General features: G+C 55.2%; 1 protein-coding gene across 1 annotated transcript in view; it reads right to left on the reverse strand.

The window, feature by feature from the left end:
* Positions 1 to 24,692, reverse strand: part of NOTCH1 (notch receptor 1) — a 44,772-nt gene extending 20,080 nt beyond the window's left edge. Inside the window, exons 1-5 of the mRNA XM_054393592.1 lie at positions 24,635 to 24,692; positions 22,554 to 22,635; positions 4,301 to 4,563; positions 3,618 to 3,956; positions 66 to 188 (exon numbers count right to left, since the gene is read on the reverse strand). Coding sequence (XP_054249567.1) covers positions 66 to 188; positions 3,618 to 3,956; positions 4,301 to 4,563; positions 22,554 to 22,635; positions 24,635 to 24,692 — 865 coding nt within the window. The remainder of the gene's footprint in view (positions 1 to 65; positions 189 to 3,617; positions 3,957 to 4,300; positions 4,564 to 22,553; positions 22,636 to 24,634) is intronic.
* Between the last annotated feature and the right edge of the window lie 1,422 nt (positions 24,693 to 26,114).

The raw sequence follows: 26,114 nt of genomic DNA on the forward strand, positions 1-26,114 counted from the left end.
CCGATGGTAGGACCTGTCCTCCCAGCCCAGCCCCTTGCCACCCTCGCTGTCATCATTGGCATTACCTGTCCACTCAGGAGGGCACTGGCAGTTGTAGGTGTTGACACCATCCACACAGGTGCCCCCATTCTTGCAGTTGTTGCCTGGACAGTCATTTATGTTCTCCTCACAGTTCTGACCTGTGAAACCTGCACAGAGAACACATGTGCTGTGATGCCAACCAGCTGTGCCACTGCCTCAGCCTCCTGCCACCCCCAGATTGATGGCATGTTGCTTGTTACTGGGTGCCGAGATTGTGCCAGGCACTCCCAGCACAGCTTTGAAGCCACCCAGATTCATCCCTAGCCCCATCTCACCTCTGCTGGGGCTTGGTTCTGCTGCACAGGTTTCCCTGCCTGGGCACCATCACCACAGCCTGGCAGGTGGGGCAGACAGGGCATCCCCAGAGCCAGGCTCGCCTGCCAAAGCCCCCAGCTCTGGAGACGCTCGCCCTGAGCAGCGGAGGATCTGTCTCGGCAGCAAGCTGGGCTGCAGCGGGGCTGCTCCCACGGAGGCTTGTGGCAGCCAGTGCTGAATCACTGGTTTTTAATTTCCCATGTAAAGAGCCTCAGCAGCAGCACTTCCCCCAGAGGGGGATCCAAGTCCCTGGCAGGGTGAGCCACCACCCCACGCAGCGCTGTGCCCAGCCCAGCCTGGCTCCTGTGCAGTGAGCCTGGGTTTGGGTTATCATCTCCACCTGACAATGCAGTAGGCATGGAAAGCCTGCCACCCCCAGCCTCTCCCCGCTGTGTCTGCAGCAGGAATTAAAAGGCCAGGCCCTCCTCAAGGCACCTGCCATGTCACCCTATCCCCCTTCACTTGGGTGAAGAGCTGCATTTACTGTACCCAGCTGCCAGCAGGCATCACCCTTCCCAAGCTTTTGGGGTGAGGACAGTGATGCCAACCCACGGTGCTGGCATGCACCTGCAGCTCCCCTAAACTCCCCAAGGCATTCTGCAGGTCCAGACTAGGCTGCTCACCCGCACAGGCAGCTCACCACATCACCTCCTCCTCAGTGGGGAAGGAACCAGGTGCCCAGGCTCACCTGTGGGACCCCAGCCCCTGGCCCAGCTTGTTTTTGTCTTCCTTCCTCTCTCTCAGTGTTTCCCTCTCCCCTGCAGCCTCAGCCTCACCACACCATTTGCAGCGAGAGCTGTTTTACGATGGCTGGTTGGAGCCCAAAGCAGATAACATAGATTTGCGCCTGGCTTTTAAGCAGCTGGGCTGCGACTGCACAGCACTAACTGGCAATGTCCTAGATAGCAGGATTAACTCATTTTGAACCATCCCAGTGAGTAATTAGTACTGCAATTACTTTAAACTCAGGGTTACATGCTACAGTGATGGCATGATAAAACAGCCCAGATTCGTTTAACTTGGAGAAGCCCAGCAGGGCCAGACCTCTCGGGGAATGAAAAGGGGACATTGTTTCGGGTCTGCTGCGCTGCATACCAGCGTATCAATCACCTTCTTATCATGAGAAACAGCACCCCCCCGGCCCTCCTGCTCCTGCCCGAAGCCCATGCAGCTCCTGCAGCGAGGCAGCGGTGCCATGGGACCCCCCCTCATCCCCTGGGAGCGGGGAAGGAACCAGCTCGTGCAGCATGCAAATCTCCTGGAAGCGGCCCACGAAGCCGCAACTGGGTGTGAAAGCGCCGATCCCCCCACAACAAGGATGCTCCCCCAGGGGCATGCCTCACCCCAGCGTTTGGGATGCTGCAGATAAAGTGCCTCATCAGCAGAATGGCAGGGCAGGACCAGGACCGCTCCTCCTGCCCCCTCCACCTGCCTCTCCCTGCAGCGGTGCCGCTTTGCTGAGATGGGACTCGGAGATGCTCCTGTGGAGCATTGCTCCAGGGAGCTCCTATCTGCACTAGCTCATCCTGGATGGTAAGTCTTCCTTCTCCAGCACTGCTCTCCTGGTCAGCCTCAACATCTCACTGTCCATAAGGCCAGGAGTAGGCATGGAGGGCAAGCAGAAGATCCTACAGGGCTCTAGCTATTCTGGGTGGTTAATGAGTTCCCTAGGTTACCGGAGCCACCAAAAGCTTTGGGAAGGGGACTGAACCCCTGAGTTGGTGTCAGAGATCAGGGTGAGATCTCCCACACTACCCCACAGGGATTGTGCATCTTGCCTTGGCACTGGGCTGGGTTCCCAGCAGGATGCAGGTACATCTGTGCCAGCTGGGAGACCTTACAGGGACAGGCTGAGAGACCTGAGGATGAAGAGCAGCCTGGAAAGCGATCTTCTCAACGCTCAGTGAGAGATAAAGGGCAGGAGCAAGAGGATGGGGTAGACTCATTTCAGTGGTTCCCAGGAAACAAACTGGAACCCAGAAGGTTCCATCTGAAGATGAGGGAAAACTTCTTTGCTGTGAGGGTGCTGGAGTCTAGGAGCAAGCTGCCCAGAGAGGTTGTGGAGTCTCCTTCTCTAGAGAGATTCCAAACCCAGCTGGACATTGTGATCCTGGGCAGCCTGTTGTCTTTAGAAGGGGGTTTGGACTAGATGATCTCCAGAGGTCCTTTCCAGCCCCCACCATGCTGGGACTGTGTGATCCCCACCCCAATGCCATATCCCCAGCAGTGGGGGGAGCAGGAGGCTGGAAGCTCCCTGCAGTAATGCCAAGCTGCAAGCAGAGCACAGAAGCTAACTACCCCTGGCTCCTGCAGGATTACAGGCAACCAGAAGAGATCAAAGCAATCCCATGAGAGACTTCTCATGCAGCTCAGCACTGCCCACAGCTTCCTTCCAAGGCAGAAGGCGGATGTGTCCCCTTCATGTCTGCTGCAGCTGGCCAGCATGACTGGCAAGGGTGAGAAATGGCACCCACTCTCTGGCAGACAGAGCCTGGTGTGAGCATGGTGCTGCACTGGGTGGCTCTGGGCTCTGCTGGCAGGAAACTCCACTATTTCATTTCTCCAGCCAGCACAGAGAGGGTAACACGAGGCCATGCTCAGCCCCTTCCGCTCCCTGCTCTGACCGCGCTGCAGACCACAGCCCAAGGGCAGAAGTGAAAGGGCTCGCAGGGGTCAGGGGGCCCTTTCACAACTGCTTTTCTTTCCTCTGGCACGCAGGGTGCTGTGTAGAGTGCTGAGCTCCTGTGCAGGGTGCTGAACTCCTGGGACAGCCCCCACTGGGCCCCCTCCTGCAAGAGCCCCTCATTTCAGAGGCTGTAGTTGGGCTGGGCTGCTTGCTGAAGGGAGCAGCAGTGAGCATGCAGAGGGTCTCCCTTCCCCACATTCATTTGCACTCGGAAACTTTCCAAAATAGCTATTCCGGGCTAATTATTCCACTCTGGAAGTGGATTAAGCTAAAGCGGAAAAAGGCACTCTTATTCTGGAATATGAGCATCCGCAGAGGGGACTCTGATGAAACAGTTGGTTTGGAGGAGCTATTTTGATGAATCACCAAGTGTAAAAAGCCCCCAGATGACCTCTTTGGGCACCATCTTCTCGGTTTTGCCCCTCCCACAGCCACAACCTGAGGGAAGATCAAGAACTACTCGCTTAGTGGGGACAAAGGTGCTGCAAGAAGGTCTCCTAACCCTGTTCCCCCAGCTCCTCCAGGGATCTCCTACCTGGCAAGCATGTGCAGTCATAGGTGGTGTCTCCAACCTGGCGGCACGTCCCCCCATTCTGGCAGGGCGAGGGGTTGCAGGGCACGTAGAGATGCTCACAGTTCTGCCCAGTGTAGGCTGACTTGCAGGAGCACTGGTAGGTGCCCACCTCGTTGGTGCAGCTCCCACCATTCTTGCAGATGGGGGGTGTGATGTTGCACTCGTTGACGTCCTGCTTGCAGTTGGCCCCGTGGAAGCCAGCGGTGCACCGGCAGATGTAGTGGGCGTCGAAGGGGACGCAGTGGCCCCCGTTAGCACAGGGGTTGGAGGCACAGGGGTCGGCCTGCTGGCAGGTTTTGCCTGGGGAGGGTAGGGAAGAAGGATGAGGATGCAAAGTGCAGCTCAGACTCTGGGTGGGAGCAGCTTTTTGCTCAAGGACTGGATTTGTGAGGGTTGCAACTAATCCCCCCCACCTCTGCCCCTGAAGAACCCTGATCCACACAAGAGGCTTGTGGCTCACCCAGCCAGGGACCCTCCTAGCTCCAGCTCTGGTTTGCAGACCACCCCCCAACCTTTCCCCCAGGACCAGTGGAAGCTGAAACGAGAGCCAATGCCCTTCTCACCCATGGAGGTTTGCCGGGACCATCCCTCTTCCCCACCAGCAGGTCGCCATGCCCCCATGGGGCAGGGTGCCAGGGCCTCACCTGACCAGCCGGGCGGGCAGCGGCACTTGTACTCGCTGAGTGTCAGCAGCTCACAGGTGCCGCCGTTGCGGCAGGGGTTGCTGAGGCAGACGTTGTCGCGGGGCGTCAGGCAGAGCTCGTCGCTGAAGCCCAGGCGGCAGCTGCAGGTGTAGTCCACGGTGCTGCCACGCACCACCGAGGTGCAGGTGCCGGCGTTCTTGCAGGGGGAGCTCAGGCAGGGGTTGGGCAGCTGGCACCGCTCGCCCACGTAGGCACTGCTACACCTGGCAAGGGTAAGACACACTGTCAGAGGGGTCGGCCCCAAGGGGATGGTGGGCACGCAGAGACGCCCCAGGGAACACCTCCCTCTGCCCGACTCCGCACCGCAAGCTGGCAGGTCAGGTTTGGTGATTGCAAGGCCCTGCCCTGGCTGAGAAGAGGAAGATGAAAGAGGTGCCAGGAACAAAGGTGTCCCCCATGGAGGGGCCTGCACTGACTTGCAAAACCACAGCCTCCAGTGCCGACATCCTGCTTCTCAGCACAGTGTGTGTTTGGCACCCCTTCATCTCACTGAAGAGGAAACCAGGGCACAAGGGGAGATGTGGTGGGGCCATGAGGGGCATCCCCATACCAACACCCAACTCAGGCCACCTAGAGACCCCATGGGAGAGAAAATCCCCCAGTGACCCATGGGGACAATGAGCTCAGGGACAGCCCTGCACCCCTGCCTTCACTAGCTTGATTTTTATCCTCCTCCATCTTAAGAAATCACTCAAACACAATCAAACAGGGACTCAGCGTTGGTTGGTAGCAGGTGGGACATGTTACTGCTCCTCACAGCAAACTGAGATCTTCCCTGAAGATAAGCCCTGCACAAGGAGGAATCAGTGGCCCTGGCTGCTGCATCTGCAGTCCCTGAGAAAAGGCCTCCCAATGTGGCCACCAGCTCAACCATCTGTCACCATGAGCTGGAGCTGCTGCAGGACTGGGACAGGTGACAGAGACATGTTGCTAGGGTGAATCCCATCAGCCATCATGACAACACTGGGCAGCATGTGGGGCCAACAAAGGACCTTCCAGAGCAGGGAGTTGCCCCCCAGGAAAGGGAGGACAGAGCAAAGTTGTGCACAGAGAGAGCAAGGGCACCTGACAACAAAAGAGGATCCTGGGGATGAGGCACCTCCCCAGCACAAACCCTTCCACACAGCATCTCTTGTATCACATCTGCAACATGAGATGCCACACGTTGTATCCCCAACCAGCTCTGCTCACGTTACACCAGCTCCAGAATGGGATTTTCTGCCTTGGCTGGGCTGCACCAAGCTGCCTTTGTGAGCAGGGCACAGGAGGAGTGAGACAGTGCCGGCAGGCTGCTGTCCCACACCACGATGGCAGTACCACTGCAGTATAGCAGTGCATGCCACGCTCAGCTCATGCTGGGCTGCTGCCTGCTATCAGAGGCCTTGAAAGCAGAGATAAATCTGGGGGTGGTTCCACATACTGCTGCAAGTTCAGGGTATGGCAACCACCACTGGAGGTGATGGCTGGGGAAAACAACACCACCCAGACACTGGGGGACTGTGGACACCACTATGCTTTGGAATGTGCTCAGAGCACCTGCCATGTGCCTGCACTCATCGCCCCTCAAGCTGGTGGGACCTTGTTTCCCCAAGCTTTGTCCATGGTTTCTTAAGGCTCCCATGGCAGGCAGCACCCCTGATGTGAGCAGGGAGGGTCCTAGGGAATGCTGCAGCCCCACCTACAAACCCCCAAATGAGAGCATGGGGCTCCTCCAGTGAAGCAACCAGCAAACCCTCACCCTCAGCCAGCCCCAATCCAGAGCCATGCCAGCAGCAGGACCATGTTTGGGCCCTGCTCCCCCTCTCCTCTTCCCCTACTTTTTTTTTTTTTTTTTTTAACCCAATTCTAATTTCATTGTTGGGGATTGTGTGAGAATTTGTCAGGATTCTGAGACATTTTGAGTTAATGAGACGGCATTATCCAGGCCAAATGAAAAAGAAAATGTGTATAATAATAAATCAGGGCATCTGCTCGGCACACAAAGGGCGGCGGGGAGCAGGTGTGCATCCTAATGAGGCAGAGCAGCTGCCGGCGCCCGCGGCCCGATGCCCGGCTCGCCGGCGGCTCCGAGCCCGGGGCGCCGCGGCCGCGGGGCGACGACGACGCTTCTGGGTGGCTGCGCCGCGGCCCCGAGCCGGGGAATGCGAGGGTTGGGGCCACGGCCGCCTTGAGAGGGACCATTGTGCGGGGTTGGGTGGCCGGCGCAGGCACGCCGTCGGCAAACCGCTCAAGTGTGCAGTCATCTGTTAAAGGCAGCGCCGGCCCCCGCCGGCCCCCGCACCACACACGCTTTTTTTCTTAAAACAATCCTCCCGGCTCTTGCGGGCGGCTGGTAGAGAGGGAAGCGTCACGAGGTTCTCCAACGGGAGAAAAAGGCGGAAAAAAAAAAAAAAAGAATAAGAGAGAAGAAAAATGATGCTGGACAAAGAGCCCCGAGAGCAGCGCGGGAATTGCTGAGCGCACCGAAAGCACCACGGCACTGGAACTGCCGTGGCTTGGAAACCACCACGGCACAGGAATCACCACAGCACGAGAACCACCACGGCACAGCAACCACCACAGCACAGAAATCACCACAGCATGAGAATCACCCTGGCACAGGAATCACCAGAGCTTGAGAACCACCGCAGCACAGGAACCACCAAGGCTCAGGAATTGCCACAGTTCAGGAACTGCCATAGCTCAGGAACTGCCATGGCTTGGGAACCATTGTGGCCGAGGAAACCACGACACAGGATAACCACCATGTCTCAGAAAGCACCATGGCTTTGGCTTGCAGCGGTGCTACCACAGGCAGCCAGAAGTGGAGAGTGATGCTCTGCATCCCAAGCTGAAACGGGATTAGGGCTCCTGCACCGTGAGGGACTTAAATGAGGCCAGGGCAAGGGGCACAGAGCTGAAAGCCCTCCCACCCAACTAGTTATGAGACCCTTTCCAATTTCGGTTCAGGCAAGTGGTGCTTTGAGCTCAGGGATGGGAAGCCAGAGCAGAGACCAGCCCAAGGCATGGTTATTAGCTAGGAGGTTAATTAGTGATTGGAGGAACTCCCCTGGGGGTTGAAACCCATGCCTGGCTGGGCTGCCTGGGTGCTTTCCAGGCTTTTGCTTCAGGAAGTCCCTTAAGTTTCACAGAGTTAGCAGATATTTAATTTTTTTTTTCATAGCTTCTGATTTGTTTGTTTGAAGAGCTGGTTTATGGACACAATCAGCTCAAGAAGCCAGGAAGGTGCAGAAGACACCAGGGAAGGGCTTGGCATGGGTCTGCCCTGGCTAGAAGGGACTGAGCTGGGCAATGGGCACACATGGGCAGGTGGGACTAGAGTACACTCATGCATCATACCTCATTCCTGGAAGTGTTTAAGACCAGGCTGGATGAGGGTTTGAGCAACCTGGTCTAGTAGGAGGTGTTCCTGCCCATGACTAGGGGGTTGGAACTAGATGATCTTTAAGGTCCCTTCCAACTCAAGTCACTCTATGATTCTATCATCACATTTCTCCTCCCTGCAGTGGAGGCACTCCAGCCACTGAGAAGTGCTGGTGAAGCAACTCTTCAGACAAAAAAAAGCAGTATCACACAGGCACCACTAAGATCCAGTACTCACCACTAGAACCTGCAGAGGAGGTTGCACCCTGCAGAGCTGGGCTGTGCAGCAGACTCTGAAAATTCCCAAATCACAATCACAACTGTGACAGGGACAGAGACTGGGCCAGCAATCATACCCACTGCTCCCAGCTCAGGGAGCCCTCTCAAACTCCTTCCTAGAATCAGAATGTAATGGTTCGAAGGGACCTTAAGGATCATCTAGTTCCAACCTCCCTGCCATGGGTAGGGACACCTCCCACTAGACCAGCTTGCTCAAGGCCCCATAGAATGGAAGGGTTGGAAGGGACATTCCATGGCTTCTAAGTCATCTCAGTTTCTCTTCAAGGTTTCAGAGCAAAAGATCTCTGATGTTAGGGATATCACTATCACGATATCATGACAGTGATACTGCAGCTCAGCAAGAGCATGAAAACGCTCAATGAAATCATGAAAGAGCTCTGGATGCTCCTCTGCTCCACACATGGCAGTACTTGGACATGTACATGGGCAACTTTACACCTGGTGGCTTCAGCACTGTTCCTATATCATCTGAAGGCACTTCTACCCAGAAATGATGCTATTGCTGCCCACGTTTCCAACAGCAAGTCTGAGAAAAGTAGGGAAGAACACGGCTGCACAACAAAGCCATGGGGATGAACTTCACTCTTTCCTCCCTGTGCAAGTCCCAGAGCTCAGTCAGATCCTGGAGTTGCATTTAAAAGCCCAACAACCACAAGAGCTTGAAAGTCCCTGCTGCAGAACAAAGCCTGGAGACAAGCCTTGCATGCAAACCAAGAGATCAAAAACCAGGTGAAGAATAAGGCCAGCCCAAGACGCAGTCATTGTTCAGCTGTCTCAGGTTTGGAAAGGCTGGGCTCAGCAGAGCCAGCTTCAGCTCTCAGCTGTTCTGCAACCTCAGCATGTGTCGACCTACTTCTCCAGGGGCTAAAAACTTCTCCTGAAGTTCAGCCCATGGAGCTAAGCTTTATAATATGTAAAAAAACAGACTGGCGGGCGGTGGCGTCAGGGCTCCCAGGTGAGCAGACATGGAGGATGCGACGTCCCCGCAGGCTCAGCCAGGTGAAGAGCACCTTGTGGTTTTTCCTTTGGCATTTCCCAAGCAAGGGCTACCCAAACCAAACCCCAAGCGGCTTATGGAAATTATCATAAGAGACATGAAAGCTATGCTTTAATTATAGATATATGTGTTGGCAGAGGATAGGGCGGATGCTCCACGATCAAAACAGCTCAGAAGGGCCATTAGAAAGCAGCTTTGAGGCAGTGAAAGGTGGCTGAGCTCCTGGTGACCTGAGGAGCCTCCACAGCATCCCCAGAGAGGCGAGTGAAGCCATAGAACTATTGAGGTTGGAAAAGATCTTTGAGCTCAACCATCAACCCAACACCTCCACAGTCCCAGCCCCACTCATGACGCATGCCCCATTCCCGATCTGGGCAGGAATGGCTAAAAATATCAATGTCTGTCCTTCCCCTGAGCATGCAGCTGAGAAACGTTTCCGTTGACTCAATAACCTGCTGAAGAGGCACCAAACACTCCAGCTGTGACCCACCCCTCCGGTTTGGATGGTGACAGGGAGTGATGGCATCCTGAATGCAGTGACGGCCAAGCCAGGCTGGTGCACAATGCTGCCTCTGACAGCACAAGGAGAAAGTCAGAGAGGAGGGTCTCACAACCCTTCAGTTCTAGGATATTTTCTACATGGCATAACCAAAGGACTGGGGCTGTCCCCAAAGCACCAGACAGCACAGGGGACAGTGATACAGCAGTTGGTCCCCAACCCTGTGCCTGGGGATACTGTATGTGCTCCTTGCAGGTATGAACACACTGATTTACACTCCTCGAGTGTCTGGAGCTGCAGTCCATCCTGGTGGCTTTTTGTTTTGGGGGGTCAGGCAGAGGCTGGGGGTTGGATTCTCACGACACTAGGCTGTGAAGCATCTTCCCCCTCCACACCGGCCCCGAGCGAGCTCCCGCGCCCGGAGAGCAAACTACTGTGAGGGGGGAGCGCCATTAATCATGTACCATGCTCCCAACCCATAAATCTCTGGCACGATTCACGACTGATGTGAAGGGTGATGGAGAAGGCCTTGTCCAAGGTCAGACAGCGAGTCCCAGGGGATGGCCTGGGAACGGGAACAGCGGCCCCAAATTCCCACCCTGCTCCCAGCGCCCAGCCCAAGCCAAATCTGGATCTGCTCAGCGTGGGCACGTGCATTTGTTGTGTCTGTTGCACATCCTTCATGAGTTACAATGACCCAGTGCTGAAGTTAGCTCAGCAAGGCTGCAGAAAAGTGCTTGACATCACAGAACCATAAAGCATTGGAGTAGATGATCTCCACAGGTCACTTCCAACCTCTCCTCAACTGAGCTGCAGAAATACCAGGGAGCCAACAAGCTCTGTGCCACGCTGCTGCCCCAGGTGTGCGTGACACATCCTTGCCCAGGCAGCATGGCTCTCAGCACCTCCCCACACCCCATGAGCAGTGCTGGCAAAGCTGAGGTGCCCATCCCAGCCCTGCCACAGCCCCACTCTGGCTGCTCCCTGCGTGCGTCCCCGTGCACACTGCCAGCCCTTTGTTTGCTCCCTCCTCGCTTGCAGCGTGCAAAGCTTTTCCTCCAATCCACCAGCAACAGGTTTTGTCCCTCCGCAGCAATGCGGGCACTGAAAGCATCCCGAGGCAGATGTTTCTGTGACCTCTGACCCTAGACTAATGTTTTCCTCTCTGTGCTAAGCTGCCATCTGCCACAGCTAGCACAGATGACACCCAGGCGTTCCCGCAGCCCACCCCGCCCCAGCATGGCTCCCGCATGGCAGCACGGGGGCTTTGTTCAAATTTGGGATGTGTCAGCCCTGCACCAGCACAGCCCAAGCTCTGAGGGGTGTTTCAGAGGTGCTGGGTGCATGGGGGAATGCCCTGGATGCAGGAAGAGGTCCCAGACTGCATCAGCCCACAGCTGAGAACAGCCGAGCTCCCACTGCCCAGTGCTCTCCCACTTGGCCCCAGGGTGTCCCCCCCTAGGGCTGGGACCATGGCAGGGTTGGAGACAAAACCCACTTTAGACTTAAAAAGCACAAAATAAGCCAACAAGCAAAATGCAAACCAGGGGTAAGCTGAAGCATGGCCACTGGACACTTAGGGGCTGTCCCCCATCCTCATCCCATGGATGTGGGCAGGTCCAGGGAGCAGCTGTGGGAGGGGACAAGGGACTGGCAGGGAGTCCCATGCTGGCTGCTGGCCCCACATCCAGGCTGCCTCTTATCTGCACTGCTATCACATAACCTCTTCCTCACCCGCGTCTGCTGGAAGCATAAAGGGCCCCAGTCGTTTTCCCCAAGGTACAAGCACCGTGGGAAAGCAGAGGAGGGGAGGCTTGGGTCTTTACTCAAGCCCCATTTTGGGGTTACGTGAGACTAGTGGGGCTAGGAGAGTCCCCATTGCCTTTGGGGCAGCAGCAAACCCAGGCCCCCACCCTGACACCTGTCCCCAGGAGCAGGCTGGGCTGTGGGGGATGCTCTGTGGTGCTCATGGCCCAGAGCAGCCACCCCAGACAAGTCATCCTCCTTGCACCCCAGGGTCCCCAGCAGAGCCACCGCAGCACAGAGCTGTTTGAGAAACTACAACTGTGACTTGCGTGGTGCAGAGGGTCCCCACCAGGGACCATGACACCCACAAAGCCCTCTGCAAATGCTGCATGACTGAGTGGATGCCTGTACCAGTGTGGTCTGGACCCCATGGAGTGAAGCAAGTGGCCAAACACGAGCAGAACACTCAGATTTCATCTGTTTGCTGGCAACAGCTGAGGGAAGGAGAAATCACCAGCAGCAAAGTTTCCTCACAGGACCACAGCCACTGCTGCTCCCAGCTGCAGCATGGTGACACCACCCAGCCCCATTGTGCCCACACCTCTCAGGGTAACTGTCAGACTTCCTTAGGCTGATGAAGGGGAACCACAACTGCCTCCTTTCACCCCTTCCCCTGCACAGCTCCAACAGCTGCAGACCCTGGGCGTTCAACTTGCTTTTCATGAGGCATCCACGCACAAGAGTCACTTTTCCAGTTGTGCCACTGGCTTCTCATTTGGCACAGCCTGGAAGCAACACCCCAGCTTTCTCCTGCAGTTACACCCTTTCCCCTAAGACATATTTGCTTGGTGCCAGCCTGGAGAATCCTGATCTTCCACAGCTCCAATCCAACCAGAGAAAGGGCTGGTGCTCTGGGATATGTCTCCATGTCACTAAGATCTGCTCCTTACTCCAGCTTCCCAACCCATCTTATTCCGTTGCCTCCCCAAGAGCCATGGGTTCCTGCATGGAGCACCATTGGGGACCACTTTTGCGTACAACTGACTATGGGATGGCTTCTCAATGTCATCACCTCACCCCAGATATGCCTCACCAAGTGTGAGAGCACATTCCAGAGCCAAAAGGCCTGGAAAATGGTCCCCCTGGGAAAGCAGAGCTGGTCCCATCTCTTGCTCAGCTCCTGCTGTGGCATCGCCAACCTGCTCAGGGTGGCAAGGCACTCCTGAAACTGGCAGGACAAGATGGGTGCAGGGAAATGAGGAGCACTTTTGGACACTGCTCTGATCTGGGACCTTTAGGACCATGGATGTCCCTCCTGCTCTAATAGCCAGGGCTAAGGGAGGCACTTGAGACCCCTCCCAGCAGCAGGTATGGCCAGGCTCACCACACCTCACCTGCAGCTTCGCTCTGTGGTTTCTAGCACCCGTTAAGAACCCAAAGGCTTCACCACAGCTCATAGGAGAGCCAAGGCAGGGGAAGCAGAGCTGCCCAGCTCCCCACTGCCCCCACGGGGCACCCCAGCTGGGTGATGCATCCCAAAGCTCTCGGCGCCAGCATGGCCACACAAACATCTCCGCCAGCCATGACGTGTCTCCCAGCACCAAAACCCAGCACTAAACCAAACCAGTGGGGTTTTTATGAAGTTCTATCCAGGCTCTGCTTTATTAAACACTCTGGGACACCAGCCTGGGAAAAAAAAACATAGTTTCACACTAGGAGGGTGGTTGGCAAAGCAGCAGGTTACTTCAAGTGACACCAGGTTTAATAAAGCAAGAGCAGATCCCCAGTCTTGTTTAATTAAAAAAAGCAAACTGCAATCCAAAGTCTTTGATGTTGGTTTGTTTGGGGTTTTTTTGTGTTGTTCCAGTTCATTTTTGACCTAGCCCAAGCCATCTAATTGAGATTTTAAGACCCAGACTTTCATCTGGAGAGAAACTAAAGGAATTCTCAAAACTGGATATACTTATGGACAGAAGGTGGGGGAAAAACCTGCTTAGAGCCTTGTTCCTCCTACCAGTGTGAAGGGGAGAGAGAAAAAAAATTAAAAAAACCAAAACAACAAATGGCTTTGTTTCTTAGGGCAGACATTAGTCAGGATGGTTTTGGAATCAAAGTTCCCATTGTAATGAAAAACAATATAATCCCATTACTAAGCAAAGTGGCCCCGGCTACCTGGGAAGGAGCTGCCTTTCAATGGAGCTTCATTCACAATAAACATGAAAGATGTCTAAGGAAGAGACCAAGACAAAACTCGCCTCATTCCCACCCTCAACAATGGCTGCTATGAATTTTTTTTTCTTTCCTCCAGTGGATGTTTTTTACATCCTCTCCCGGTGTAAATATGCACAGCCCCCATTGTTTGTGGGAGGAGGCTGCCCTGTGCAGAGCTCTGCTCTTCCCACTCATCCCAGTCCCTTGCTCCTTCTCCTGGAGGAGACTGTTTATGGGGTGACTGTGAAGGATGAGCTTCCAGCAGAGGATCCCCGGGGAAAACAACCTGGCTGAGCCTGGCAGATGTTTCTATGATCTTCTGTGGTCCTGGGGCAGGTCTTCAAGGGGGTGCCCACACTGGTGACACCAGTAAGGTGCTCAGCTCTGCTTTCCCCCCATGGTGCTGCCCAGCAAGTACTACATTCCAGAGCACCCTCTCCAACTACTCCCTGCCACAATTTTTCATCTGTAAACATTTTCCCCTTTAAGAATATTTCATTCTTCAAGCCAGCAAAAGGAAAAGTTGGAATTTGGGGAGATGAGGAATTTCCACCTCCCCAGCTCATCTGCCAGCCCACCACTGACGGTGCCCAAGGCACCTTACCCTTCTCCATCCTTTTGGGGGGTAAATTCCCATTTTCACCCACTCTGGACACAATGCTGCCCACACTCACTGCCTGTGTGGGGTGAATTCACTCTGCCATGCTCCCAGGAGCTCTGGCATGCAGTGTTGGTGTCACCATCTCATTACATGATGATGAACTCTCTCTTTTTTTTCCCCCTTTCCTCCCTCAAAGCAAGTTTTGGCTAAACATTGCACTGCCAGAGAGCCAAATATGGAAAACTCCCACCCAGGACACGCGTGACCCTTCCATCCCACTCGTCTAATCCTGAACATAAAACCTGAGATTAGGATCTGAACAGCCACCAAGACTTTAAACAAGCTATATTTAGCTCTGATATTTATAAACAGGAGGAGAGGGGGGTTTGGCAGAGCACAAGGGTGCCCCCACAGCACAAACCCTCCGAAAGCCAGAGCACTTCATGCTGGGGCTGCTCTGGTGGGATGGTGAGTGGGCAAAGATTGCAGTGGCCACTGATGGATAAAGCTCTCCCAACCTCACAGCCATAAAGCTTTGCAAGCAAAGCAAAACTCCCCAAGTTACAACAAACCCCCTAGCTTCTTGGAAACCACAGGCTGAGGGATGTGAAGGACCTCTGAGCTGGAGGGGATGTGCTCCCAGGCTCTCTATCCCGGGATTTCTGTTGCTGGTGAGTTTAACCAAGGAAACGGAGAGGGAGGGAGGGAGGGAGGGAGGGAAGACTCTGCCTGTGACACCTTTTGCCGGCAGAAATCCTTGTGTCAACATGACGCCCTCGCCGAGGGAGCGGGACAATGGTGGCGGCTCTGCCCTCCGGCCGCAGCCCGCATTCCTGCCCCCCTCCCCTGGAAACCCTCCTTTTGTGGGGAGCAGCAGGCCCTGTGAAAGGCCCGTCTGTCGCCCTGCCTTTTGACTTGGAGGTCTGTGTCTAACATTTTAATAGGGGCTGGGGGCCGGGGAGAGTCGTGTCCCCCCTTCTCTGGGACTGCTCCTCCGTAGGGTCACTCTCCCAGCCCGCCCCAAAGCCGACGCGCAGGGCTCCGGCTACTGATGGGCAGCGGCTGCGAGGGTGGGAGCTGCACATCCCGCCATCGACAGCCACATTCCTCCACTTGCCCCAAAAGGAGGTGTTTGGTCGGTCAACCTGCCATAAGTGCCTCTGGGAGGGTCTTTTTTTGAGGGTCTTTTTCTGATCCATCTGCACAAGGCTGCAGCAGTGGGGTGGGACCACTGGAGACCTGCTGTCCTCCATGGCTGCTCATTGACAGCAAGTAATTTCCACGTTAAAATAAACCCCTGCATGCTCCCAAACACTCAGTCCCCCAAGCAGTGATGCTGGTAGAGAGTGGAAGGTCCTCAGGGTTCCCATTGCCCTGCTGATGCCAGCTCTCTTGGCATGGAGAGCAATTGACAAAGTGAAGAACCTCCTTTGATCGCTCCTCTTGAGGACAGTCATGGTCACACCACACCAAGAGCCACTTAGGAGGATGCCCTCTCCCTGGAGGTGTTCAAAGCCAGGCTGGATGGGGTCTTGAGCAACCTAGTCTAGTGAAAAGTGACCCTGCCCACGGCAAGGGGATTGGAACTAGATGATCTTTAAGGTTCTGTCCAACCCAAACCATTCTGATTCTGTGAGGAGGAATCAGCAGCAGAAGGCAAGGCTCAGAACTGCAGCCCCAGCCCTTGCAACACACTGTGACTGATCCTGCACAGGTCCAAGCACAGCCTGGCACCATTGCTCTCAGCTACTCAATTTCAGACCCAGCCCAAGGCACCACTCTCCCACCAGGACCCAGTCTACCCAGTCCTGCCAGCCCACCACCATACGGCTGCTTCCCTGCAGCATGCCCCTTCTATTAAATAAGGGCAATGTTATAGCATCATTAAAACTTAATAAATCCATTTCCCATATAAATACCATTAAATTCAGATTTTGGGGAAGGGAATTAGGGTGAAAACTTGTTAAAAGAAAATGACTTGGGCGCAAATAAATTTTTGCAACTTGACTGAGCGTGAAAGTTTCCCATTAAAATGCAACCCTGCTCCCTTTGCTGGAAATGTGCAAGAGCCTAATAACCAGCACCTAAACATTAACTCTTTAACTGGCTCTTCCAATATTAACTCCAAGCTGCTGTGGGGGAAGGGGAGAACGTGATGGGTGAAAGCTTCAAGTAGACATTAATTACTGCTGTGCAAGACAAGCTCACCCGCAGCCAGCACAGCTCACATCTCACCTGTGTCCTGCTCCCAACAGCCCTCTGCAAACACAGATGTGGGACATGAACCCCATTCTGCTTGGGGTGCTGAGCAGGATGCTGCCCCATCAGATGGGCCAGATGATCATTGTAGGTCCCTTCCAGCTGAGAATCACAGAATCCCATAGCATGGTGGGGTTCAGAAAGGACCTCTGGAGATCATCTAGTCCCTGCTAAAGTAGGATCACCCAGAGCAGGTTGCCCAGGATCATGGGTTTGGAATCTCTCCAGAGAAGACCACAACCTCTCTGGGCAGCTCCAGGACTCTGGTACCCTCACAGGGAATCTTTTCCCTTATGGAAATAAGCTATTTGTTCTGTATTATGGAACAGAGCTCCCCAGATGGATCAGCCAAACATCTCTTCCCCATTCCCAGCTCTTCAGAAGGGCTTTAATTGTGGTCCTGATCCTGCACCTCTTGCACCAAGCACTGCATTCACCAATGGGTGCCTCCCTCTCCCAGTTAACCTCCACAAGCCAGGATATGCCTGGAGGGTCCTGCTGCTCCAGCTCATACCAGGATAGATTTTGTTCAGATAAACAACAGCAAATGGAGGAAACTGAGGCACTAAGCAATCCTTGCTTGACGTATTTGGAAACCCCAACACCATCCCATAATGCAGACCCCTGTCCATAGGTACCTGCCAACACAGGGAGGTGAGGGAAGAGGACCTGATCTGCCAAACACATGCTAGATTGGTAGACAAAAGCCTTCCAACAGGCCCCAGTGCCGCCAAGCAGTGAGGAAGGCATGGTCCGGTGTCACTGGGACCAGGGTGCTGCAAGGACTTCCCAACACAACACACAATAGATGTGCAAAGAGATTTGTGCTATTAAATCCAACTAGGACTCCCTCAGCCATTCAGAGCTCCAGCTCTGCAGCCCTGATCAGAACCTGCTGCTGCTGGTGGTAATAAAGCAGGGCGCTGGTCCTCACAGGGCTCTGCTCCTGGAGGTCTCCATGTTCTGACACACTAGAAGTGAAAATGCAAGGACCCCCTCAACACCAGAGCAGCATTTCTGCTGCTCGTTCTGGATCTTTGGCTGATGTGAGTAGCTGTAGTTTTCCCCCAGACCAAAACAAAAGCAGAGCACCCAATACAACACCCATGGCCAGCAGCCCTTGGATGGTGGCAATGCCAACGTGCTGCCACTGATATCTCTCCAGGCCAAACCCAAGGAACCCAGCACTGCAGGATAGAGCCTTTCCATGGACAGATGGACTGGGAAAGTTGGGATGCCTCTTCCTCACAATAAATCCAGGCTCATGAGGGCACCATGCAGCAAGGCAACTTCTGAGATCTGCAGAATTTTGGCATAGGCACTTCCAGGCACCGAGGCTCAGAGCTGTGTGCCGAGGGCATGCAATAGGGTGAAAATGCCATTCAGCCTTTGGAATCACCCCAAACTTTCACCTTTCCAGCCTGATGGTCTTTTTAGCCCTGGACCCCAAAGTGAAGGGCTGCAGGAACCCAAGCTTAGCCTGGGGAGCAGCAAGCAAGCAGCCCAAGTGCCCTCTGGCAAGCAGGAGCCAGCTGAACAAAAAGCCACAGACTTGTAGTGAAGCAGATGGACCCCAACCACCTTTTTGGCTCCTAGGATAGAGGCAGGACTCAGCTGAGACCCCACTGCAGGTCTACTTTCCCAGGGGGGATTAAGTTGTGTCCCAGAGGCTCTTCCACTCCACAGCCCCAATACGTGGTCTAAACCCTTCACCTGGAGTTTGGCAATGTGTTAACCATGGAGAAGCCTCCATCCAGATCCAGAGCTTACCAGCTCCTGGTAACTGCACCCCGAGGCTACTCCCTCGTTAAACACATTGATGCTCTATAAATTTCACATTCCACTCCTGTACACACGCCGTTACCATTTGGGACACCTACCAACACGAGCAAAACAAGGGGCACCACCCCTCCAGGCCTGGAAAGAGCAGGTTAATTTCCAAACAATGTTATTTTAAAACTTGCTAACTGCCTCCTGATTATGTTATCCAAGCCCTTAATTGGTGAATAGCTTGGTCTTGCAGTGACTTATACGTGTCTCACTCATGCTACACACAAAAAAACCAACAAAGCCTTGGAGGTGAGATCAGGGCATGTAGAATCAGCTGGAACAAATGGACATATTGTGGCTTCTGGCAGGTAGGAAGACATCAAGTCAGGTGCTTGAGATGGAAGAGGTTTTGGTGGAATAAAACACACCCTGAATGGCAAAGTGAGTGACCTATAGAAGCTGTACATGGAGCAGAGCCCCATGCACTGCATCACATCTTTAAGAGCTACAAGTACTTGGTGGGGAACAGACTCTCTGATCTCAGGTGATGATGGCCATTGCCAACTCCATATCCCCTCTGCATCCTTGAGAGTCCCTGAGCAAATTCATTTCAGCAGGCGTCATCCTATCTCTTCTGAGGGACCTGCAGAGATATCTCCTCTTGGACATGCCAGCCCCTGCCTGAACACAGTGCAACTTTCTGGCCACCACAAGTATCCAAACCATGAGAAAAATCAAGCAGAAAAAACCCTCAGTCCAACCAATAAAATCCCCAAGGCAAGTTAGCAGGAGGCAGTGGGACCACCTGAGACAACTGATAACCATCAAGACGCGTCACAGAGAGATGTAAACAGAGATCCTTCTAGAGAAGAGCTACAAAACCCTGCTGCTGCCCCAGTGACCTCACCAGCTGGACTTCTCAGCTAAGTTTCTCTTCTACTGGAATCTGCAACAGGTGACTCTTTTGTATTTTTAATCTCCCCTCTTGCCCATTTCCACCTTGTTCTTTCCGAGAATGAGATCAGACTCGAAAGAACCATCAAGAGTTCTCAACATGGCTGAATCACCACTCGTCTACTTCTTTAAGAGCTTCCTCTGGCTGATTGTTCAATACCCCACCCTCTTCCTCTCCAGCATGGAGACTGCATTTTTTCTTTGTTATTATTTCATGGAAATAATGTTGGGTTAAAGCACATGAGAAAAAAAACCCAAACCAGAAGGAAACTTCCGCCCTTTACAACAAGATAACAATGACTGAGCAGTTGAGTAACTTAAAGGGCAGCGAGAACTGCAGGGCTTAGATCCCTTCTTGGTCTTCCTGATTGTCTCCTGAAAGAGTTTTGAGCTAAAATAATCATCCCTTCCCCACTAAGGTCTCCCTTTGAACGTTTCGTCCAATATTTCTGGCCCGCTGCCCATGGAAGCTGGTGGTGGCAAGAGGCACCAGCTCAGGAGCCATTGCCTGGCTGAACTACAACGCTGTGCTGATTCATAAACAGAGGAAGTACTTTGCTAAAGGCGACTTTTCCCCCTTTTCAGCTCAAGCCCAGTGATTAATTTAACTTATTCTTTTCCTTTGCCGCCTCCTTTGCTCCTCTGGGCAAGAGCACGACAACCCAAGCATAGCTCCTCTGATTTCAATGGTGACAGGCTGGTGGAGCAGGGTTGGAAGCTCAGCCCTCTTTTATGCCATCTGCTTTTAGCTAGTGGAGCAAGGGAGGTCCTGGGAATAAACGTCACATGGCACAGCAATCTAAAATCAGCCCAAGTCATTGCAGGGATGCCAGTCAAAACTATGGTTATCCAACAGTCTAATTAGGAGCTATCAAAAGTCAAAGGGACCTTCTGGAAAACCTTCTCATTTTGTCTGGGAAAATACTGTAGTGAAAGGCAAGGGCCTTTTTGGGAAAGCCACAGCTCCCCAGCTCCGTGGAACCAGACATCAAACACCCCAGCAGCCACCGCCTGCCAACCAGACCCTTCTGAAGCTCCAGATCTGGTGCAAGCGCCACACGTGGGACAGAAACACCTCCTGCCTTCAGCTGGGGTATGGGCAAGATGCACGAAACTGCTGCTGCTGCTCTTCCAGCACTGAAAGACCCAGCTACCTCTGCCAAGATGGGAAGCAGTTCCAAAGGCTGCTTAATTAGGCTGTTTCTGTCGCTAGCCCTTCAGCCCATCAAATGCTCAGTCCTCTGCATTCAATTACAGCCCTGTGTGCCCTGGACAGCCTGGCAGAGGGACAAGCAAGATAAGGCACCTGGAAATTTCACACCATCACGGGGAAATAATCCCAACAGAGACAGCTCCTCGTCTCACCCCAGTGATTCCCTTCCCGTGACGGGGCTGATAACTCAGATTTGGGAGTTATCAGAGTCGTCTTCAGGTAACCCAACGAGCTCCCTCCCGCCACAAACGCCTGTCCACGGGAGCAGCGTCTCCCTCGTACGCTATTTATTTCACTCCACTTTCTAATTGGATTTGTGGGGGCAGCACAATGGGGCTTTATGGCCAAACTTTGTTAAGTGCCAGGCCGAGAGGAGATGTGGCCAGCAGCCAAAATGGTGCATTTCACGCAGGCGCCAAAGGGCAGTGCCAAGCTTTTCTGCGTCTGGTATCTGTGTTCTTGGCTCTGCTTTGTTTAAGGAGCTTGGAAGCAAAACTCCTCGTAAAGAGATATTCGAACAAGTGAAAAACCAGGAGTTTGCTATCAGATACATTGGAAAGCTGCACCTCCTCCAGTCTGGCAGGAGCTCTAATATCAGCTCCCATCACTTGCAGAGCGTACCCTGCATGGGACAAGCACCGAGAGCGCACACCTTGGCTTCCTGCAAAAACAACTCTCACATGCACTCATGAAGCCATCCTGGCATCAGCAGCCAAGGCAGAGGTAGTTATTCACCGCTAGCAACGAGGAAGTTCTTCAAAGTTAACTTTTTCCCTTAAAAAACAACCTGCCCCAAGCCTGCTTTGGAGGCTTCTCCTCCAAATAGAGCTCGCACACATCAGATCTAATTAGATTCCATCACCATCTGCACATGAAATGTAAATCAGGAGTTGCAGAGACTTAAGGAAAAAAAGGGAAGAATGACCACAAGGAAAAGGAGGGGTGTAAGGTTGGGGAGGGGGTGGAGGGTTGGGCATTCTGGGAAGCCATACATGATTAGTCACACAGCATTAATCTGCCTCCCTTAACAATAGCTGCCGAATTTCGACCGAATCCCAGCTGTCGCTCTTTGAATGAAAGAAAACAAGATTTAGAGCGTCAAGCGTTGGTAAGGGCTTCTGTGCAAAAAAAAAGTGGCGTGCATTCATTAGTGGCTCACAAAGGGACCCAGCCTTTGTCCATTAAATTGCTCATGTGCCTGATTGATTTGCTGATTTATTTGCACCAAAGGGTTGGGGGGCTCTGCTTGGAGAAGGGGGTGGGAGGTGCCCAGCTACTGGGCAGAGTAACGGCACCCAAGGCGGATTTGCAAAAAAGCAACAGACATTGTCAAGGGAAGCTGCCATTCAACAGGTTGGGATTGGAAATGCCTTCAGGTTCCTCCGTCGAGGACTTCCTCTTTGGAAATTTGGGGTGGGTGGGAACGTCTCCCCGCCTGCTCTCAGCTCGGGCCACGTTCAACAGGCAGAGGGGAAATCTGGCCGGAAAACAGAGCCTTGCCCATTCACATTTCTTTTATGGAATAGTTTTAAAAAGGGAGCTGGAGCCTTATTCATTTCTCTTGGTTATTGTTCCCTGGGAGCCTGGAGTGAATCGGCCATCGCTGCGGTGGGTCGGTTGGTCCTTCAAAGAGTCCCAACGCTTTACACATCCGTTTTCCCCACAATCGGCTTGGAGAAAGCTCCTGCCTGGGTGCCAGGTCCTGCCAGAAACGCCAGGCTGGACTGCAGCCTGGCACCAGTGCCAGCAAAGCTGTGGGTGGAGGTGATCGTGCTCCCTTGCAATATCCCCCAGACCCACAGACATCAACGGGGCAGCTCCATCAGCCAGAGCCATGCCACGAAACTTCTCTTGAAGGTTTATTGGAGGTGTACTGGACACTGCACCACAAACTGCCAGGGTGCAAGGAACTGAAAGGCAATGCTTCAGGGCCAGGGAGGGAGCAGCTGGAAGACAGACAGACAGACAGCCTCCCTCCCCGCCCGACGGTCCAACAAGTGCTGCAGGCTGGCCCTGCCTCCTGCTCCATCAGCAGGGCAGTCTGCATAGGTTACCACCAGCAAAACGTGGCCCTTTGCCCATGTTTTTCCACCCAGCTAGGAACAAAGCCCGATCCTGCCAAACTTGCGGCGACTCCTACACAAGCAGGTTATTCTTGCCACTCAAGGAAAGAAAACGCATCTTGCCCTATTAAATCCAGAGCCTTCAAAGCAAAGTCAACATGCATGTCAATACTTTGGTCGGAGGGAGATGAAAATCCTCTGTCTCTTCCATACTTACTGGCACACCTCTGTCCCGTTGAGAAAAGTTTCACACTTGCCCCCGTTGAGGCAGGATTCAGCAGGCTGCGTGCATCGTAAACCTGCAAACAGAAGGAGGGTGTTAGCCACAGTGCAGGTCCTGGGGGGGAAGCAGAGGGGGCTGCATCCTCTAGTGTCACCTGGACCAGGGACAGGCTCGCTGAGACCCCTCAGCCTGGTCCAATGGGGGCTGCATCCTCTAGTGTCACCTGGGCCGTGGACAGGCTTGCCAAGACATCACAGCCTAATGAGTTGGGGGCTGCATCCTCTAGTGTCACCCAGACAGGGGACAGGCTCAGAGACCCCCCAGTCTGGTGAGATGGGGGCTGCATCCTCTACAGTCATACAGACCAACAACAGGCTCACTGAGATCCTGCAGCCCTATGAGATGGGGGCTGCATCCCTTGGTGTCACCTGGGCTGGGGGTGGGCTCGTCAAGACCCCACAGCCTGGTGTGATGGGGATTTGCAGTGCCCAGTGGTCTCCACCCGCAGCATGATGGAGGAAGGCAGGGAACACATGGCCTCAGCACAGAGAGCCTCACCTAAAAATAAACTTGGGGTGGGCTTGAGGGCAGGCTCTGCCTTCTCCTCCAACAGGAGGGCTGACAGAGAGAAAGCCCAGATCAGGCCCTTGAGTGACAAATGCCATTTGGGAAACCATCCGCCCGAGGGCCCACGAGTTACCATTAACTCGGTAACGAAATGAGTCGCCCGTCACAACTTGCTATGAGTAAAGGTTTCATTGTCTGCCCTCGGAGCCTGAATCTGCAGTTACCCCAGCAACTTGCTGAAAGCACCAGAATCGCTTCGGATTCCCACCCCAGCTCGCTCTTCCCTTTCTATCCCACTTCACAGCAACCAGTTCTGCCACATGCGTGTGCAGACAGAGCAGTTCCACAGTGACTGACAATGGCTTCACACCATCACCACCATCACCAAACGTCTCCCCCCCCGAGTGTATGCCGAGCCCCACATGTCCCACGGAGGATGCTGGGGGGGTGCTGGGCACTGCTCCAGCTAGACACAACTTTCTGCAAACTTTCCCTCCGAGGAGCTGGGTGCCAGACAGCAGGGTGATGGCAGTCTCACTGCTTTTCCTTCCCCAAACCCTCCCAGGACATTTCTGCTCCGGATAAGGCTCCAAGGTGGGGAGTGGGGTGGCAGCTCCCCGCTCCGCCCCGCGCCTCCCGCCACTTTAAGGGCTCTTTGCCCCGGTCCCACCGGTTGCCCCTTTCGAGCGAGATTTGCGACGAAGCACCCAGACCCGCCCCGGGTTGGGGGGGAGGACCCTCGGCTGACTTTCAAGAAACAGGAAACCGAGAAAAATTTGCAAAACGGTCAAAAACTCTCGTAGAACAACAGGCAGGAGCGCGGCCGCCCTGCGCGCCCCTCTGCGGGACAAGCCCGTCCCGAACGCCGGCTCTCCTGGTCGCCGCCGCGCCCTGCTCCGGCCGCCCGCGGTACCGGGCTCCGGTGCCCCTGGCCGGACGCCGTATCGAGCTCCGGTTCGCCCCGACCGACCGCCGTACCGAGCTCCGGTTCGCCTCGACCGACCGCCGTACCGAGCTCCGGTGCCCCCGACTGACTGCCGTACCGAGCTCTGGTCCCTCCGACCAATCGCGGTATCGAGCTCTGCTACACACGACCGACCGCGATACCGAGCTCCGCTCCCCTCGACGGCAGCAAGCACAGCTCCCCGCGGCACCCCCCGGCACCAAGCTGCGGTTCCCGGCCCCGAGCACAGTTCCCTCCGCCACCTCCTCCGGGACACCGAGCCCCGGCCCTCTCTCTCCCTCCCGCGGTGCTGAGCCCCGCTTCCACCACGGTTCCGGCCCCGTTTCCCTCGGCAGCACCGAGCTCCGTTTCTCCCGCTGGAACCGAGCCCGGTTCCCAGGCATCCCGCGGCACCAACTCCCGGTTCCCACGGGGACCACTTCCCACCCCCATCCCCGACAGCGCACGGCTCCGGTGCCCAGGCGGGACGGGGACACACACGGCGCCCAACCCCGCTCTCAGCAAACTTCCTGCCGGCGGCGGGGCCCGTCCCGGCGGCCCTCACCTCGCGTCAGGGCGGGGAGCAGGAGCACCATGAGGCCGGGCGCCAGGAGCCGCTCCATCCCGCTCTGCTCCCGCCGCTCACAGCCGCATAGATCCGGAGGGCCTCGGCCGAGCCGAGCCGAGCCGGTGCCGGTGCCGGTCCGCGCTGCCCCACTGGGAGCCCCCAAACACACCGCGCCCCAGCGCCGAGCGCAGCGACTCCCAGCGCCGGCGCCTCCCGCGGCTGCTCAGCCCCGGCGGGCCGGGCCGGGCCGGGCGGGAGGTGGAGGGGGGGTGGGGGTGGGGGGGTGAGGAGGGCGGGACGGTGTGGGGCGGGACGCCGCGGCACAGCAGAGCACAGCACAGCACGGGATGGGACGGAACGGGACCGGACGGGACGCTCCTCCCTACCCAGCCCGGGGGCCTGCCGGTGGGACCCACTGCCCCGACATGGAGAATCGGGGTGGGAGTGAGGCAGCAGGGTTCGGGCAGGAGCCCCAGACGCTCCCGGTGCAGCCCCCCAATGCGGGAGCCGGACACCCTCAAGTGAAGCTTCCCCATGCAGCCCCCCAATGCGGGAGCCGGACACCCTCAAGTGAAGCTTCCCCATGCAGCCCCGGACGCCCTTGCTGCAGCCCCGGACACCCCCGCTGTAGCCCCCCACCTCCACTTCCCAAGCAGCCCTTTGGACACCCCCTGTGCAACACTCCTACACCAGTTACCGAATACTCCCAGTGCAACCTTCCCACGCAGGCACCGGACACCCCCAGTTAAACTTCCCCATGCAGCCTTAGACACCCCCGATGCAGCCCCCCTATCCAGCCCCTGTGCAAACCCCACCATGCAGCCCCCACAACCCCAGTACAACTCCAGCACAGCCCTCCCATGCAGCCATCACAGAGCTTCAGTACAGCTCTGGACATTTCCATGCACCCACCTCTATGGAGCCCCCACACTGTCCCAGTGCAGCCCCAGACACCTCCAGTTCAGTCCCCCCCACCTCAGTCCTGGTGCAGCCCATCCATTCATACTCTATATAATCCCAGTGCAGTTCACCCCCATAGTCCCAGTACATCTCCTCTCAGCCCTAGAGCAGCCACTTCAACCAACCTCAGCACAGCTTCCCCAGTGCAGCTCCGCAGGGGACACAGCCCCTGTGGGCTGCAGCACCCACTCTGGGACCTCAGAAGGATCTAGATCCCCAGGGTGACCCACAGCATGTCTGTGTAGGGGCCCTTGGCGTACACTCTGTGGAGGGGACAAGGGGATGGGGCAGCTGCCAATGGCTATTTGCACTGGGGGTGCCAGGGCTTGGCCTGGGCATCCCTGGGGATGTCAGAAGATGCAGCAGGGGATACAGGGTGGGATCACCCTCTGTCCCACACCATAATGCAGGTGCATGCAGGTAGCTAAGCCATTTCCTACCCTCCTTCACCATAGCATGCAGACAGCTACACTGGGAGGTGGGGGGGGGGGGGGGGGGGGGGGGGGGGTACTGTTGT

This window comes from Indicator indicator, chromosome 28, assembly GCF_027791375.1.
Source record: "Indicator indicator isolate 239-I01 chromosome 28, UM_Iind_1.1, whole genome shotgun sequence".
NCBI lineage: Eukaryota > Metazoa > Chordata > Aves > Piciformes > Indicatoridae > Indicator > Indicator indicator.